The sequence below is a fragment of the Gallus gallus genome, chromosome 17 (genome assembly GCF_016699485.2).
Source record: "Gallus gallus isolate bGalGal1 chromosome 17, bGalGal1.mat.broiler.GRCg7b, whole genome shotgun sequence".
Lineage (NCBI taxonomy): Eukaryota > Metazoa > Chordata > Aves > Galliformes > Phasianidae > Gallus > Gallus gallus.
Genome location: NC_052548.1, coordinates 8481157 through 8499280, shown reverse-complemented (window position 1 = coordinate 8499280; position 18124 = coordinate 8481157). Strand labels below are relative to the sequence as shown.

General features: G+C 48.7%; 3 protein-coding genes across 5 annotated transcripts; 1 reads left to right on the top strand and 2 right to left on the bottom strand.

The window, feature by feature from the left end:
• Nucleotides 1–63: 63 nt before the first annotated feature.
• Nucleotides 64–2466, bottom strand: SDCCAG3 (serologically defined colon cancer antigen 3). Its single transcript, XM_001235312.7, has 6 exons — nucleotides 2084–2466; nucleotides 1918–1991; nucleotides 1192–1303; nucleotides 1004–1066; nucleotides 755–894; nucleotides 64–524 (listed from the first exon to the last, which is right to left on the bottom strand). The coding sequence occupies exons 1-6, from the start codon at nucleotides 2438–2440 to the stop codon at nucleotides 431–433; spliced, it is 840 nt and encodes a 279-aa protein (XP_001235313.2). The 5' UTR covers nucleotides 2441–2466; the 3' UTR covers nucleotides 64–430.
• Nucleotides 2467–2564: 98 nt separating this feature from the next.
• On the top strand, nucleotides 2565–8693 carry PMPCA (peptidase, mitochondrial processing alpha subunit). 2 transcript variants are annotated; one of them, XM_025156055.3, is made up of 14 exons: nucleotides 2565–2638; nucleotides 2720–2922; nucleotides 3002–3081; nucleotides 3367–3449; nucleotides 3718–3812; nucleotides 3966–4066; nucleotides 4417–4680; nucleotides 4854–4946; nucleotides 5204–5322; nucleotides 5766–5856; nucleotides 6117–6179; nucleotides 6509–6653; nucleotides 7000–7184; nucleotides 7264–8693. In XM_025156055.3, the coding sequence occupies exons 1-13, from the start codon at nucleotides 2586–2588 to the stop codon at nucleotides 7167–7169; spliced, it is 1560 nt and encodes a 519-aa protein (XP_025011823.1). In that variant the 5' UTR covers nucleotides 2565–2585; the 3' UTR covers nucleotides 7170–7184; nucleotides 7264–8693. The 2 variants fall into 2 exon arrangements, with proteins under 2 accessions (XP_025011823.1, NP_001006197.1); NM_001006197.2 differs by having other exon boundaries at nucleotides 7000–8693.
• A 42-nt stretch (nucleotides 8694–8735) lies between these two features.
• Nucleotides 8736–18040, bottom strand: INPP5E (inositol polyphosphate-5-phosphatase E). Of its 2 annotated transcripts, none has more exons than XM_415418.8 (11): nucleotides 17856–18040; nucleotides 16179–17220; nucleotides 15131–15254; nucleotides 14334–14431; nucleotides 13591–13715; nucleotides 13317–13436; nucleotides 12818–12925; nucleotides 12234–12395; nucleotides 11574–11689; nucleotides 10998–11134; nucleotides 8736–10245 (listed from the first exon to the last, which is right to left on the bottom strand). In XM_415418.8, exons 2-11 carry the CDS (start codon nucleotides 17033–17035, stop codon nucleotides 10113–10115), a joined length of 1980 nt encoding a protein of 659 aa, XP_415418.3. In that variant the 5' UTR covers nucleotides 17036–17220; nucleotides 17856–18040; the 3' UTR covers nucleotides 8736–10112. The 2 variants fall into 2 exon arrangements, with proteins under 2 accessions (XP_415418.3, XP_015135289.2); XM_015279803.4 differs by having other exon boundaries at nucleotides 17338–17899.
• Nucleotides 18041–18124: the final 84 nt, after the last annotated feature.

The window sequence follows — 18124 nt, the reverse complement described above, 5'->3', positions numbered from 1 at the left end:
CGACCAATCACCGCGGGGCGCCTCGGTCAGCTGAGCCCAGAGCACGTGACATCAGACAGCCAATGGGAGCACAGCTTCGCCAGGAGCGCGACCCGCGCGTCGCGTCCGCCTTTAATCGCTCCGTTACGCGGATAGCAGCGCCCGGTCCTACGGCCGCACCGCTTCCCGAACCCCAGCGGGTCCGCTCCTCCGTGCTGCACGGCCGCCCATTCCCGCAGCTCCGGCCGCTGAGGGAGTGGGGAGAGGCCGGGCGTTCCTGCCAGCCCTGCTAGTAGTCTCCGGAGCCGAGCAGGGCGCTGCGGTCCCGCTCGCTGTCGGCTGAGCGCCGCCCTTTGCCGGCTCCATCCTCGGCCACCTGCAGGGATGGAACAGCTGCTCCTGCAGCAGCACCCGCGGCGCTCAGTACGGAGCTCTGCCCATCCGTTTGGTTTCACCGTCCATCTTCCGACACCTCAGAAATTCTGTCTATGGATTTCAGGAGATCGGCGACGAGCTGCAGTGATTCTGCTCCAGAGAGCAGCTGCCTGGGTGAGAGAAACACAGCGTGAGGCTGGAGAGGATAAAGCACACACAGGCACTGCTTTCCGGATGAAAACACATTGCAACTAAGTGAGAACAGGGACTGACCTGCAGGGCATAACAAAGGACCCAAGTTTCGGCCCCAAAAGAAAACCTATTGGGGATGTTTAGGCTTTTGCTGCTATCACATTTAGCACCTGAGGTGGTGCCAGCAGAGTGTTTGGAAGCAACTTACTTTATCGAAGACTGAGAGTTTGTGATAACAGTCAGGAGGTTCTGTAGGGCCGTGTCTGCGTTCTGTTTCACCGCAGCCAGGCTTGCTGACTGCCCCGACCTCAGAGCTTCGTTCTCCATCTTGTAATTCTTCAGCTGAACCTTGGGAGGGAAATAAAGCCCTCGGTAATGAGAACAACACAGAACTCGCAGCACTGAGCGAGGTGCAGCAGCAGCAGCAGGAGGCCTTGAGAACGGCACTGCTTTGTACCTGAAGTAATGCATTTTCCTGTTTCAGTTTCGTAGCATTATTTTCTGCCTTAACAGCCCGTTTCTGAAAGAGAACAAAGGATGAGCGTGAGATGCAGGAAGGCTCGCTGGTATCACGGGAAGCGATGTGGTTTGTGTTGTAGCACCTCTGCTCTGAATGCTGTACGAGATGGGGATGGCAGCACTTACAGTCATCAGCTGGAGATTCTGCTCCACGTGCTGCACCATTGCTTCCAAGTCCCGAGCTTCCTTCTCTTCTTTGATTTTGTTTTCCTCGAGCTTTCTTTCGAGCTTTTTCATCCTTAAAATAAGGTAAAAAAAATAGTACTTTTCTTGGTAAAATAACCACAAGAAGACTCCAGGAGAAGAACTGAGAAACTCTATCCTTTCATGGAATAAAAAATTAAGGCATCTCACAGAACGGCCTTTGTAGGCTGCAGCTCCAGGGCTTTCTGCATTCGTCATCCATTAGCCCTAATGGGAACAGCTAAACACAGCACAACTGTACAGAAAGCGTGTCTGTTCAGTCAGTCTGGAGCGTTCTGAAACAGTCACCCACCGCCACGGGAGCAGCAAAGAGAAATCGCTACCATGGATCAGTCACTGGGTTGGTGAGCCTCGGGAATTTAATGCCTCCCAACGTCAAGTTAATCACCCACCAAAGTTAACTGCCTCCTGTGGAGCCTTGCCATTACCCTCACAACTTCAGCTGCATGAGGCCTCAATACACTCACAAGGCATCACCTCACTGGGCACTTACCAAGCCTTTTCCAATAAGAAAAAGCAGATCTGATAAAGCTTTTTAACAGACAGGAGAGAGTTCGGTTCACTTCTTCCACGCTTTGCACTCTTTCCGGGGAGCTCCCAAACACCACTCCTTTTCACCTCCCCCCCCCCACGCCGTGCCTCACTCACACGTCTGCTTGAGCCCCAGAGATCTCCTGCAGCTCGCGGATCCTCCTCCGCAACGCGGCGTTCTCTGCTTTCAGCTACAGGAGAAGAGAAACCAATCCTCGTTAGAGATGAGCGGGGCGGTCCGGCCCCGCACCCATCGCGCCGGGGCTGTCGGGGCGCCGCTCACCTCCTCGTAGCTGCGCCGCCGCGGAGCAGCGCCCGCCCCCCCGGCCTCACAGAAGGCCGCAGTGAGGTGCGCCCGTTCAGCGGCCGCGGGTCGGTAACTGCCGCTCCACTCCGCCTCGTCTTCGTCCTCCTCCGCCCCACCGGGAGGCGCCGGGCCCGGCAGCAGCGGGGAGCCGAGGAGGGGGCAGAGCTGAGCCGCCTGGGGAGGGGAAGGGGGGCGGGGACTGAGGAAGACGGGCTCCTCGGCGCGGACGGACGGAGCTCCGTCGCCGCTCCGGGCTTTGCTCCGCACGAACTCGCGGAAGGAGAACGGGTTGGGCTCGGCGGTGGGGGACTCAGGCAGCTCCGCCGCCGCCATAGCTCGGCGCTCCCGGCGCACGCCCCGCCCCCCCGCGGCGCTCCGCCAATCCCGGCGGCCCGACACGCCCCTTTCCCGCCCGCAGACCGCGCGGCGCTCACGTGACTCGGCGCCGGCCGGAAGCGAGGCTCCGGGGCACGGCAAGATGGCGGCCGCCGTGGCGTGGCTGCGGCGCGGCGCGTGGGGCCCGGCCCGGCGGTGAGCCTCAGCGGGAGGAGGAGCTCGTTATTCTCAGTAACGGCGGCCCCTCCCCTAACGGCGGCTGTGGCTGTCTCGTAGGTGCGGGCTGGCGGCCGCCCGGAGCTACAGCGGAGGCGGCTCCTACCCCAACGTGTCGCTGACGTGCCCGCTGCCCGGCGTGCCCAAAGCCGTGTTCGCGGCCGCCGAGGGCCGGGAGCGCTTCGAGACGCGGGTGACGGTGCTGGAGAACGGGCTGCGCGTCGCCTCCCAGAACAAATTCGGGCAGTTCTGCACCGTGGGCCGTGAGTGTTGGGGGGCGGGCGGGGCGGGGGGCCCTTCGCCGGGCCGGCAGCGCGCTGACCTCGTGCCTTCCGCCGCCAGTCCTCATCAACTCCGGATCGCGGCACGAAGCGAAGTACCTGAGCGGCATCGCGCACTTCCTGGAGAAGTTGGCGTTCTCCGTGAGTAGCGCGGGGTCCCCCAGCCCGGCTGTTGCTGCGTGCAGTGCGAGGGCAGGGCCGGGGAGAGCAGTGGCGGCACGGCTCGGTCTGTACCAATGGCTTCTGATGCTCTCTGAAGTGTGCGGCGCGCCCAGCCCTGAATTCCGTATTTAGCAAACGGTTTGACTTAACGAACTTGAAGGGAGGCCGCGGTGCTGCAGCAGGAGATGCTCAGTCTGGGTTGCACGGAGGGGTTATAAATAGTTGTCACTGCTGCTTTGTGACGCTGATGATCTTTGTTCTTAGTCCACAGCACAGTTTAGCAGCAAAGATGAAATTCTCCTCACCTTAGAAAAACATGGAGGCATCTGCGACTGCCAGGCTTCAAGGTACCAGGCTTGTGCTCTTTTCTCTTTGAGGTGGCTGTGGCAGTCACTGTGACTGTAAAAGTTGCATTATTCTTCTGAGCAGCAGAATCCCGCTTGTGGCAGCTGCTAAGAAATCCCCAAAGTGACCTGGTGGGATAATAAAAGCCAGTAGTGTTGCCTTTTCTAAGCATTTACTGATTTATGGGCAAACACGGGGCTACGATGCCCTAAAGCACTGTTACTGAGTGAGTGCGATTCTCAGTGCAGCACCACTGTGCTTGCCTTGCAGGGACACCATCATGTATGCTGTTTCTGCTGATGCCAAAGGCTTGGACACAGTTGTCAACTTGCTGGCCGACGTAGCCCTGCAGCCCAGGTTATCAGGTTTGGGAACATAATATCTGCCTCAACACAGAAACCCCAAAGCATGACTTTAGAATTCTCCAGTTGATTATGCTCATAAGAAAGTTTAAGAGTTCTCACGCAGCAAATGAGCGTCTCGCCTGGTGGTTGTTATCTCTTTCTCTCTTATTACAGATGAAGAAATTGAGATGACTCGAATGGCTATACGGTTTGAGCTCGAGGACTTGAACATGAGACCTGATCCTGAGCCTCTCCTCACAGAGATGATCCATGCGGTAAAACACTGACAAGTCTGTCCTGTGTGCAGTACCCTGTGTGAGACACGCTGCATCCTCCTCCTCAGTTTCCCCCCAACTGCAGGGTTAATTTCAGACTTTGGAAAACAGATTTTTTTTGTGATCTCAGTGGTATGAGGGAGAATTTTGCTGCCTCTCCATTTTGAAGCTCTGTGTTTTATACATGAAAGATTTTAATCCGAGTTAGAAATGAGTTTTGATTACCTTTGTTGAGATGTTGATGGATGCTAATATTAGTGCTCAGTCTGTCCTTTCTCCTAAGTCTCAAACAGAAGGTGTAGATTGAGGGGGTGAACTAATATTTGCTACTTCAATCTGTTTCCTTGTAGGCAGCCTACAGAGAAAATACAGTTGGACTGAAGAGGTTCTGCCCAGTGGAAAACACTGACAAAATTGATCAGAAAGTCCTGCACTCATACCTGCGCAATTACTATACGCCGGACAGGATGGTGCTGGCAGGGGTGGGAATTGAGCACGAGCAGTTGGTGGAGTGTGCGAAGAAATATCTGCTTGGAGTGGAGCCAGTGTGGGGTAGTGCACAGACCAAGGAGGTGGACAGGTCTGTGGCTCAGTACACGGGAGGCATTGTCAAGGTAAGAGGAAGGTGGAATGGCCTTTTTCTTTCTGTTGGATTTGCTGATTTGAATGTGATGCCAAACTGGCCGTGGCAGCCATTACGTGGTTGACGAGTTAATTAATAGGAATTTATCAAGCCGGATAAAACAGGATAAAATCAATCCTAATAGATTGTTGCCTTTTCACACAGGTCGAAAAAGACATGTCAGATGTGAGCCTGGGCCCTACTCCAATCCCAGAGCTTACCCACATTATGATTGGGTTGGAAAGCTGCTCATTTTTAGTAAGTATCAACCTAAGATACTCTGTACTTGCAGAACCTCAGGCTACTATGTCTCAGTAGGTGAACATTGGCACTCTTGCTGCTGATGGAACCTGTATGCAGAAGCAGCTTCTTCACTCATCATTTGATAAAGGCATTGATCTTTACATTCCTCTCGTGCCACGTTTTGAATTCTTCTTCTCCTTACTCACCCCTGATCCTTGAGAGCTCTGCTGGGTCTCTGCTGTTGGGTGACTGAATTTCTTCCTGAATTTCAGGAGGAAGACTTCATTCCCTTTGCAGTATTAAATATGATGATGGGAGGCGGTGGCTCTTTTTCAGCTGGAGGACCTGGCAAGGGCATGTTCACCCGACTGTACCTCAATGTGCTCAACAGGTTTGTTTGTGTTTGCTTAATGGATAGCAGAAACAGTCTTCTATAGCAGGCTGTCGTGGAAGGCCAGCACTCCTAGGTTTTACATCAGCTTATTCTGTTGGAAATACACAAGACTGATTTGTTTGTTAGCGAGTATTTTTGAAAGGGTCAGAAGTGAGCCGGAATCCCTTCTTCTTCCATTAGCCCAATCCATTCCTTCAGGCAGGGAATATTAAAAGAATTGGCTGTAGGCACTAGTAGTACTATTCCGTTGTTTTCTTCTTAGTCTCGAGGATTCAGAGGACAAGAAGAAAAAACTGTCAGATTCAGGGACTGACAGTTCCTTCTGGTACTACTGAGAAGCCTGACAATGAGCTAGGAGGGGACTCACTGTCCATGGTTTTTTAAATTTGATATTTATATTCTATTTTCTAAACTTTAACTTTCTGTTTGTGTACTCACAGGCACCACTGGATGTACAATGCAACTTCTTACCACCACAGTTACGAGGACACAGGTCTCCTGTGTATACATGCCAGTGCAGATCCCAAACAGGTATACAGTCCTGCATTCAAAGACAGGTGTCCTTAAACAGTCGTTGCATCACTTACTACCAAACAATGATATGAATTAGATCTTTCGTACTTGACGATAATGTAATGGTAGCAGATATCTATCAACTTGTAACATTGCAAAGCTATTGGAATCCAACAGAGCATTTTTCTGAAATCAAACTAGATGTTGAGCATATTATGCTATCCTAACAGAATATTAAACACTGCTGTAATTTTGTTTCAAATACCTGTTTTTCTTAGGTCCGAGAGATGGTGGAAATCATCACAAGAGAATTCATTCTAATGGCAGGAGCAATAGGAGAGGTCAGCAACCTAACCTGCAGACTATGTAGATGATCTTTGAGCTGAAGTATTGCATTGCATTGGCCTTGCCGGGGTGAAGTATTTCTTGTATTTCCATAAAAGAATGCCTTCATTTTAGCAGCATGTTCACAAAGAGGGAGGTCTCTGCACAACTCTGAAGCGCTCCACAGCTCTTCACAACAATCTTTTTAGAGCAAAAGAAAGGCCATTTGGGCTGGAATATGGCACTAATCCAACCACTTGTGTTTTCCAGAGAACATTGGTAGCTTGTATAAGAAAGCAGTGGCCAATCCTTTTAGAAGATGTTTGTATTTGCTGCTCATTTGCAGGTAGAACTTGAGCGAGCAAAAACACAACTCAAGTCTATGCTCATGATGAACCTTGAGTCTAGACCAGTTATCTTTGAAGACGTGGGAAGGCAAGTGCTGGCAACGAACACAAGGAAACTACCTCATGAGCTTTGTGCACTGATCAGTGAGTAAACCAGTTTACCTTCCCTGGATTGATTTGTGGGTGCAGTCTGGGGGTGGCAACTTACTTAAAATATATACTCTGATAGCATAGATGAGTTACTCTAGCACGAGGGCATAAATACAGATTTCAAACTAATCTTCTCAGCTGCTTGCAAGCTAGCGTTGTTTGTCAGAAGAAGGGCGAAAGCTGAAGCCTGGTAGAGAATGTCTATAGCTAGTGATGATTTGGTTTTCTGAGCATCATGGGGTCTGAGTTGGTACCACAATAACACTGGTTTGTGCTATTTAGAATGTGGCTGTTACAGCTCTGGCTTTTTTCCTCTTTTTTTCTCTTTCCCCCACTGCAGGTAAGGTGAAATCCACTGACATCAAGAGAGTGGTCACTAAGATGCTCCATAAGAAACCAGCTGTGGCTGCTCTGGGTGACCTGACAGATCTGCCTACTTATGAACACATCCAAGAAGCGCTTTCCAGCAAGGATGGTCGGCTCCCCCGGATGTACCGGCTCTTTCGATAAAGCAGCACTTCCTGAGTATGTCTGAGAGATCTGCTGCTGCTTTCATTGTGGTTTGGTGCATTTATAATACTGCTACAGCTCCACTCCCTCCCAGATCTTTCCAGGCATACTGTGCAAACACGGAGTGACATTACAGCTGAGCAAGAACATTGGGCTATGAAGAGCTTACCGTGTTGGATTTACAGGCCCACCCTGGCTCAGGATGAGTACTCTGATCCTCAAGAGAAGATGGGTGTACACAGCCTTCTCTTGGTACTGGGGAGAGCATAGCAACCCCAAATATTTATCACTGCGACTGAAAGCACGTACCTGAGAAATCACTGCTGTGTGCTACCACTAAGCCGTGTTGTAGGAGCAGCCTTTTCAGCAGCAGCATTGTGGATGTCACATTAGAGGCCCCGCTGTGTGCCTTCAGGAAGGCAGTGGCCTGCCTGCCCCTGTAGGCACAGCACCCTCACAGGGCAGACACGTGGCAGCAGGCCAGATGGGATTAAATAACAGAAGGCTTCAGGCTAATAATTAGAGGTGTGTTCCTCTAATTAATAGCTTTCCTTCACAAGGGTGCTCACCACACTTGTTTTAAAGAATTTGCTTTAGATTACAGTTCAGTTTGACACGTTGTACTCCAGTGAGACATCCTGTAAGACCTGTATGGGTATAGGAAGACTGCTGAAAATGCTGCTAAAGCAAATATTTCAATATTCTCTCATCAGAGAATAGTACAGCTGTTAAACATGGTGAACAAGTATTTGGTCAAAATGACTTGGGAAAATATTGGTTATTACCCATGCAAAACAGAATCTGCAATCCAGGTTCTGTTCCAAGCATCGTGGGTTATCTCACTGCTGTAATTTACCATCTGTAATACTCTTAGAAATCATATGTATGGGAATAACTTAATAATTATGCTAGAACCCAAGGGAAAGTAGATTTTCACTTGAAAGTGAATTATGCTAAAGAATAAAAGTTTTTCTTACTCCCAAACCAGTATTCGAAGGAGTTGCACCTTAAACTTGTAACCTACCTTTCCTCAAAGCGTCAGTCAGATTAATTTAAGTCCTGGCAAAAAGAAGGCAGAACTCTCAGTCTTACACTGGCGTGGAGCTCAGTAAGCAGTGAAATTCAATGAAATGACAATGTTTAGAAAGCTCACGATACTGAAAGGGACAGATATGGGACTGCCATCGTGTTCCAGAAAGAAAAAAAATGGCAAATGTTTAACATATTGAAGAAATGGGGACCCAGGATTGATGAGAAAGCACCTTGGTTTGAATAATCCCTTGCTATATGGGCTTAAAAGTGGAGACAGCTGCATCACAGCCTGTCACTGGCTTGTTGTGTGTTGTAAGGAACAATCAAATTGGGAGCAGAATACACAAGGCAGCTATGATCTGCTTTATCACCATACCTTACGTAACTGGAACAAAACACGTTACATTGCTTCTTACAGAACTCACAGTATGGAAGTCATTCGATTGCTGTGCATGTTTTTAAAGATAATAAAGAAATCTGTAATTGACTGAAGCAAGTAGCGAGAGTTCTCAAATTGAGCAGTTCAGCACTACCTTTCCTGAACTGGCAGGTGAAATGCCCTTTATTTGTTCAGTGCAAATAATACCAAAGGAGACTGTCTCACTTTTCCAGCTGCAGAAGAAGAGCTAAGGTCACCCAAAGGGTTAGCAGGCATCACAGTCAAACGGCCACAGTTCTGACAGCCCTGCAATAAGACTGGCTCTCATTTAAGGTACCATATTGATTGATTTTTATTCCTTTAAAAAGAAAGGAAATGCAAATACCTGGTGGCTACAGACAGGTCAGTGCCATAGATGTTTGTACCGCAGAACAGAAGCCCTGTCTTGGACAGGTTGCATAGTTAGCAGCACTTCCAAATTGTTTGCATGGCGTTACTACTGAGGTGATGAATAACCCAGCCAATCTGTCCCTATAAATATTAGCTGTATATTAACCTTTTACCAGTGCCATACCAGTTCATATGCATGTTTAGTCTTAGGGGAACACCACATCAAAAATAACAAGTTACTCACAGTTCACTGAATTGGGAAAATAAAAAAGGGAGTTTAACTGTCATCAGAGGTAACAGAATGGAGCTGATCTGTCTTGCTGCAGTATCCCTGCTTACTTCCTCACTACTCGTTCAACATCTCAATCACTTTGGTGGAGCATTACACAGTAGCTGCACTTAGGCTATTGTTTTCAACTCGAGCGTCCTGCTGCAGAAGGGGGGGAGTGATTTAAAGCAGACAGATGTATGGTGTGAGAGATTGATATTTACACACCTCCCCACTAACAAAAAGGCCTACAGAATAATTCTTGAAAGGCAATGTTCATACACCTCGAATGTACAACAGTACGCTCATGCAGATCCTGCTGCAGAGGTCCAAAAAAGCCCAACTCAGGAGTAACCATCCATAGACAAAACTGCCTAAGTTCCCCAAGTGGTCCCCATTACACATATTACAGAATACTGCACGGTTGGCTACAGGTAAGGAAAAAAAACCCCACAACATATTAAGGGTAACCTGATCAAATCAAACAGACAGACAAGCCAACATTTTCACCTTCCTGCAGGCTTTTCTTAGGTCCCTTGCCCCCAGTCATGCCAATTCCAAGAGATGTGGACCCTGCATGGAGTCATCTTAGAAGAGACAGACTGCATCTGGTCTTTCCAAAGACAGTATTGGTCAAAAATATTGCGTCTGTTGGAATGGATGCCCTAACTAACCAACTCCGTTTTCTTCAGCAAAAGCATTTGAGCTGTATGGATTACCTCATGCAAATGAATCCAGGATGAGGTTTAAGACATTCTTCACAGGCCCCAGCAACTGCCAGAGGTGCTTAAGCAGACAATTCCCTGCAGACTTTGCCGTGGCTTGAAATCCTCCTTCCAGGCACCTCTAACACAAGCGTTGCAGAGTTCTTAGCTCAGGAAATGCTACATATGCTGCTGGATTTTTGGTCTTTTTGCTGTCGTCGATTCTGAAGTTCCCTTGTAATCCGTCTCTTTATTCCAATTAAGTAGAGTTCTCTGTCAAACTGCCCCGCAGCAAGTGGAATACTACAATATAAAAACAAGCCATTAGATTAGGGCACAAATGCGTTCTTCTTTGCCCAGTGTTTACCAACTAATTCATAAAACAAAGGGCCAGACTTCTTTTTTTAACCTTTATTTAGCCCCCCACACTCCCCCAAATCCCAATTCTAATTGCATTGCTGATCAAGTGCTCCATGAAATTGTCCTTTTCTAGATACCTGGGTTTCGAACTCCCTCAGCAGGCTACTTGCAGGAAAGGGGCAAACTCAATTTCAGTGACTTAACTGCATTTTCTGAGGAGTTACAATGGCACAGCAGCTGACAGTGGAATATTAAGAAACTTGGAGAATGTAAAATTCTCCACAGGCATACAGCTATGTTGGAATGCAGACACCACTGGGAGTGCAAACAGCACCGACCCCAAAAAAGGGAAAGAGAAACAGAAGATGAAATCTGCCCATGCTTACAGGCAAACCAGAAAGCTGCATGTCAGGTAGAACACAGACTCAGCCAACTGCAGCAGACTCCATTAATCTCCCTCAGGAGGATTAAGAGACCTGGTAGCCAGGATTTCTGATGTCAGCTGCAAGGCTTAAGCACTATTACTGCTTTGACCATTGGCAACATATATTGGGTAAAAAACAAACACAGAGTTAATCCCCTGCAGTTCCCTATTTCAGGGACTCTCCTGATGTGACAAACACTGAAAGGGAGCACATCCTCAGGATCACTGCAGACATGTACAGTTACACAGAACAGCACCAACAGGTACTTACTTGTCCCTGCCAGGCCTCACTTTCACACGGAACAATGCAAACACAGGACGGTGGTCTGAAGTTTTGATCACAGGACAAGATGAGTATTTAACAGCTTGGATGTCATCTCTGTACCGACTGCGGAACACTACTCGATCCTGGGAGACAGACAGGAAACTCACAGTAACTCCCTTTGCATCTCTCAAAGCTGGAGAGAAGCACCAGCTCATTTATTAGACTCTACTTAGTGAAATTCTTGGACAGGGATGCAGTCATGAAGAATGTATGTCTGATCCCAAGGGCACTTTTGTGTCCAGTTCTGAGCACAGAGGATAATGCACTGTAACATGACGTGAGGCAGGAAAAAGTAAGACTGGCAGTCTGTGACAAACTCTCATGCATTCAACAACCCTTTCTTCTGAGTTCCACATGCCCTGCTGTCCTTGACAAATTTCAGCATGGCTGAATCTCATGCAGACCGACTATAGGAGGGAACATATTCAAGGCAGCTTTTTAATGTAGGTGAGAATCCCCTTTGGAGACAGGTAAATGCCTATGCAGGCCTTCCAAGAGCGCTGCTCTGAAACCCTCTCTTACCGTGTAGGAAGGAGTCCTCTGTTTGGAAGTGGTGTCATAGCTGTCCTTTCCTATGTCAAACTTGTAGGAAGGACGGAAATGAATGTCAGCCTCTTGGAATCCTTTGAAAATAGACCCTGTATGGGAGGGGGAAAACAACATAAACTCCTTCCATCACTCTGGCACACATTCTGCACTTATTCAACACTGTTGAACTAATGCTGGGTAGGAACAGCAAGCGTGTACATACATGACTATGGAAGACTAGGCTCTGGAAATGTAGGAAGTTCAGGCTCTTATATGATGAAGATGAATAGCTAGTCTGTGCCTACTTAAACAAACAACACTTGGTGTATGTGCTTCCCCTTCCACAGGGAGCTCACAATGCTTTGGTGTGCTGTCTGTACAACCTAAATGCCCTTGGTGCTGTGAGAGAATGACGACCATTTTACAGAGGAGTCAGATGAAACAGAACAATAAATAGCTTGGCAGATTACACGAGATGCACAGCAAAAGGCAGAATTCTCCTTAACAGACTCCCACCAGATTCGATAACTGCTGAGTTCCCTTTCTAGTGATTTTAACAAGAGAAAGCAGTGAATATGTTTAGAAAATAGGGAGTTGGCAGCAATCATTTCTGTGTGTAGAAACCTGCAGGCTGGGAGGACAGCTGTTACTTACCTCTCCCCATTTCACTGGTAAGCTGGTCATATGCCAGTAGTTTGGAGACTCCTGTTTCTGGATTTTGGTTCAAGATGGAATCCACAGTTTCGCGGTCCTTATTTAGTCGGAAGTTGAAGTCACCAAACCAGAATACTTCATCAAAGCGAGTTGTGACATCACCTGCAGATTCAAGGCAGAGGCGTCAGCATAAAAGGAAACATTCTAGAAAGTTCTGAAAGCAAACAAAACTCCCACACTTCTCCTTCCCTTTGAGTTTGGAGGAAAAATAAAGTATCTGACGTAGCTACACGTTCACTGCAACTCCCCTCATTCTTTAGAAATAACAACTGTATGATGCACAGTTTGGCAGAAATGGCTCCTCTATTTCAACCTTTTCTCTCAAATTTCCCCCAAATTATGATTCAACTAAAAAAGAAAAGAAAATGGTGTAAGAGCCATCCTCACACAGAAAGACACGCAGCCCCTTTTTATATCAACTAATTCAAAAAACCCATCCCAGTCTCTCCTCCTTTGTGCACTCCCCTTTGTTCTGCACAACCCCTGCTCATTTGGGCTCATACATAAGAATGCTTCACACTTACCAGAGCTGGATCGATAGGGGTTTGTGTCCGGAACGACCTTAGGAAGGGTAAGTGCTTGAATGGTTTTATTGTAGTCCAGCTTCCTCTCATTCACCTTACTGTCCCCAGCTGAAATACAGAAATCCCACTACTGGCATCATTTTCATTCAGCTCCATTTCTGATGACAACAGAGCTTTCAGTGGGAATGAGACATTCTTGTAAAAAGGAACCCTGCTCCAGGGAGCACACAGACTTACAGATAATGGCAGAAAGGGTGGAAAAAGGGAAACAAATGCACCATGCTCATTTTTGTTTTCTAAACAGTTTCTTTCCAAGTTTGTTACCTCACATATTCCCCTCCCTCCCCTCTTCAGCTCAGCAGTGCTGAGCTTTGACTTCAGTCTGTCCTGCTCTTGTGTTCCCCTGCAGCCTTCCTTCGTTTGTAAATCAACCCCCCCCCCCCCCCCCCCCCCCTCTTCCTCAATCAGGACACTTCTAACAAAACTGAAAGTGTCTCACATGTGAAATGGGAGGTAATAAAGAGAAAGGAGGTCCCAAAAAACGTGAAGCAGATTCCCAGAGCTCCCTTGGTTTTGATCTGAGATACGATTCGAGTTGTCACTGTGGCATATTCCACTTCTGGAAGGAGAAAGAGAAGCTGCTGTTAGAGAAAAGCTCCAGAGACAACAAGTATGAAAGGGAGGAGAGGGACAGCCCTGGAGAAAAGGACAAGACACCTGGTAGCAGCAGTCCTTTCACCTCCCCATTCTCCAGCTCATACTGGACCACACACCTGAGCAGAACCAGATCAGGTCCCTTCGAATGAAGACTGACATGTAGAGCACTCCGTGCGCAGCAGAGTAGAGCATGACGTAGTGGGGGCCCAGCGTCTCCTGGAGGCGGATTTCCCACTCTCTTCTGCAGGAGAGAACAACAGCTGGATCACAAAGATGGTACAAGAGACAATAACCGGGAAAGAGAGTCAGCATTGTGAAAACAGAGCGATCCCTCTAACGAAGAATGGCAACTGAGTATAAGCAAAGCCCCCACTGCCAAAGAAATGCTGCAACAAAGGCTGCTCAGTCTAAATCACGACCATGGAGCAGGGTCTGCATGTTGGTGACTGAGAGCTTTCAGATCCAAGGAAATACAATTCCCACTGGAAGGATAATCTAAAAAAAAGAGCAGGGACTGACACGAGGCTCTGAGCCACTCTTCTAGGGCTAGTCAATCTCACATAGTAAACTTTGTACTAACGAGCACAAGAATGCGAACACTACTGGTCAGTGAGCTAGGCTACAACTGGCTCAGATAACACTCTTACTGAACAGGAGTTCTGTTAGCTGCCCTGGGAAAGGGCCACATTCTGTATTTATAGATTTTTGTGACATTTTCCTCTAACACTCACTTCCCCTGGTGCTCGTGCACAGACATTACAAGGTGGTTTATGAAGAATATGATTATTTCCAGACTAATTAAAAACAACGCTACTAGTTAACAAGAAAAAAGGATGGTTCATTACATTGCTTTTGCTACCTGTCTGGACAGCCTTCTTGAACCCCAATGACATACATGTCCTGGGCATAGTCAGGATCTGTTGGCAACAAGAAGTCATCCAGATTCTCTGGAAGTTCCTGTCATTAAAAAAATAAAGTATGGAAAGACTTACTACAAAAGGAGAAGTGCAGATAAAGCTACAAGTGCTACAAGCAACTCATGCTTCTAAAATAGGATACCACTAAGAATACTCCTTCCCAAAGGTAGATTTCAACTGCTGTCACTCCAGCAGTAACCAGCACTCCACACGTTGGTTACTGCAGCTGCACAGGCTGGCAATGTGACACTTCTAATTTCCCAGGATGTATTTTTTCACCAAGCTCACAGGCTATTTACTGAACACTGCAAGGGTTGATTATGTTCTTCTAAGCACAGCTTCTCAATCATCTATTTGAATCGATCATAAATTCCTATGCTAAGTAAAGATGTAGGCAGGAGATGATATTCTTTAGGGATGTTCTCTTTCCAAGTACTGAACTATCAGTCCTCTTCACAAGACCCTAGCAGCAATAGAGCGTCAAGGAGCTGCTACAAAAAGCCAGAGAAGGGCTAGGAAGCTTCTTGCTGTTTCCATACCTAGAACCTGAGGGACTCCAGTACTGAGACCTTATCTCTAAGCTGAACATGCATGAAAGGGCCCTGCCATTTGGTAAAGACAATGTACTCTGATTAGGAACACGGTCGTGAAAAGAAGAAGCTATCACCCCACTCCCTGTAATAAATACAGGGTAATTCTACTGCTGCCAAAAGTATTCTGGAGAATTATGTGCACGTACCTTCTGGCCTTGCATGTTCCAGGTGGCCACAAAAATGCCCACATTCCGATCAGGGAAACATCTGCTGAGTTCTTCTGCTCCCAGTAAGGCACCACTTGCCAGAAGGCTGCCTTCCAAATAGCTTCTGTGAACAGAAGACCCACAGAAGAGTATCTAAGAAAACAGCATCATGATTGGAATACAGATTTGCAGCACTCCAAACTTGAGTTAATCAAGAATAAAACTTCAGCTCAAGAAAACAATGTCTTTATATACTATTCTGCTACCTTAGAGTTTACCAGAACATTTACAGTTTTTAGAAACTCAAAGATAAAAAGTAATAGACGTACAGAGAAACACAAAACAACTCAAAGCAGAATCACTTTCCCTTTTATTACTGCTACCCACTCCTTGGATCATTGACCAGATTTATCCCCTGAGGTCCTGCAGAGCACTGTGTACCTACAGCACACCATTCTTAGCTGAGCCCTTTACCTTTCAGCACACTTCCCAACCTGTGCCACATCACAGTGTTTGTGCTGTGTGCTGGGAGGTCTTTGTAGAGTGAGGATTCCATACCTTAATAAGCAAAATCAGCGCCCCCCCCCCCCCCCCCCCCCCAATCAATAATCTAAGCTTAACTAATTATGAAGACAATCAACTTGAGTAAGAGGTCAGGGCCCCAATAGGAGAAAGTGCTGTATTGAGACCTGAGATTATTCCTCAAGAGAATCCTGTGAAATCTGAGGCAGAGGGGAAAAATTCCCAACTGTTAGCATGCACAGCTACTGCTCCTTAACTTCCAAAACAGCTTACTCAAATATTACAAGAAAACCAACAGTAAATCTACTTTGGAAAAACAACACTCAGCCCAAAGGAGAACAGAGTATTTGTACCAGTATTTTCACCTACAAACTGTTTCCAGTCTCCTCAGGAAGTACAACAACAGAGACCTTCAGTGATCTACCGACCAGTCACAAGTTCTCTGCCTCTGACCATCAGGACTCCGCAGGGCAGCTGGCACCTACCGCACACAGCAGACTTTGCCACGAGAAGCTGGGGGACGTACCTGCTGCGGACATCCTTGGAACGAATGGGAGTGAGCAGGCTGAACGTAGATTTCATGGAGTCTGTGGAGCAATTATCATAGACGATCCCGTTGCCATGCAGCCTGGTGTCACTCAAGCTGTTGCTTACCCTCCCAAACTTGTGCTGAGAATAATGCCGATAATCCATAAGATCTGGGTCAATCTTATTTGCTGTCCTCAGCGTATGAGAGGCCACATTGAGCTCCATGGGCGGCAGAGGTCGAGCTGGCATTATTTGGGACAGCCGGGGTTTGCTGCCTGCAAACGCTTTCCCACGCAGAAGCCCACCAAAGGCACTGGAGATCTCGGAGGCTCGTTTCCCCAGGTCAGAAGTGCTTCCTTTGCTTTTCCCCACGGGACTTTCTTCTGAGGCATCTGGTGAACTGTGCAAGGAGTTTGGCTCACAGCACTGACTGCAGGGGGTTGCTCTACCCCTGATGGGAGAGGTGAGGGCTGCTTCCTGCAGGGAACCATTGGAGGAACTCGTCTCGTTGGGATCAGTCAGACTTTCCTGACTAGTTCTAAACCTCCTCCACCTCTTCCAGTTCTTCTCATCCAAAGATGCAGCACGCTCCAGCCGGGGTTTCCTCGGAGGCCTTGGGGTAATCGATTTAACTTTCACGTTCGCTTTGAGTTCATCCGGCAGAAGCTTTAAGGTTTCATTCAGTAAGGTATCTACGCGTGGAGGAGATTCAAAGGTCAGAACGCCATTGCCGCTGGTCTCTTTCTTTGCTGCTTTGCCCGCTTTTTTAGCTTGCAGGTCCTGTACTGCTCCACCTTCTGCCCTCTGTGTAACGCACGTCCCTGAGTGCTGCGAAAATCCATTGAGAGAACTCATTTTCCTCCTGGCTAACAGCTACGGGCTGCTCCACGCTCGCAGTTCCTCACAGCATAGCTTTCTTTGCCTTGCTTACTCTGTGGGCTAACAGAGCTCTAGCCAAGCCAGAAAGACGTGGAGCCTGAAGACAGTTCAGTCTTTGGTTGAGAACAAAGGGAAGGTGCGTGTGCGGACAGCTGCATTGTCTGCAAAACGTCAAGAGGTAAAACACATGAGTTTTCCCAAAAGAAACACGTAGGAATGAGAACTTCTGGACTGCAGTCAGGAATCCAGCTCCTCATATAGAACAGTTCAAACCTTACCGCGACCTTGCACCAACGTTATTTCCACAAGAGCAGGACGCTGACCTGATTCCCCAACTGCTGCGGGCATCGCTTCCAACCTATTTCCTTAAGAAAGGAGCTGTGTGCAACGGCGGCACGTTAAAACTGCCCATGTATCACTGCCAGCTCTCCTAACGCCGCAGGCCGGCCCTGCCGCACAGTGAGTCACAGCGCTCAGCCTCCGAGCAGCGCCGCAGGCCTGGAGGTTCCCAGCGGCCCCTCAGCATGGAGCGATCAGCAAGGAGTCCCCCGCCGCCATTCCTCCCACAGCGCACCCCGGGCGCTGCTGCTGAAACTCAGAAAGCATCCCCCGCTTTTAGGGCCACAAAGCCCTCTTGAGGAAGGGATGCATCCGCAGCGACACGCTCGGCAACCCGCATCAACACCCCGAAACGAGCAGCCCCGCTGGAGCACAGCGGGAGGCGGCCGTCACGCACGCAGCCTCTCCCGCCCCCCCTCTGAGCACTGCCCCCCCACCCGGGGCCGCCCCCACTCACCGCTGAGAGGAACACGGCCGCGCTCCCTCGCGGGGTTCGCCGCCGCGCGGAGGAATCCTCGCGAGGATTCCACCTCACCGCCGAGCTCGGCCCGGGCCCCGGCCCTGCCAGGCGGGCCCGGAGCCACCCCGCTCCTTCCCGGAGCCGCTGCCCGAGGCCCGGCGGAACAGCAGGCCCCGCGGCTCGGCCTTAGCAACGGCGGCGGCGGCGCCGAGCCCGCCCCGCCCGCAGTATGGCGCCGCAGCGCCCCCTTGCGGCCGGAGGACTAA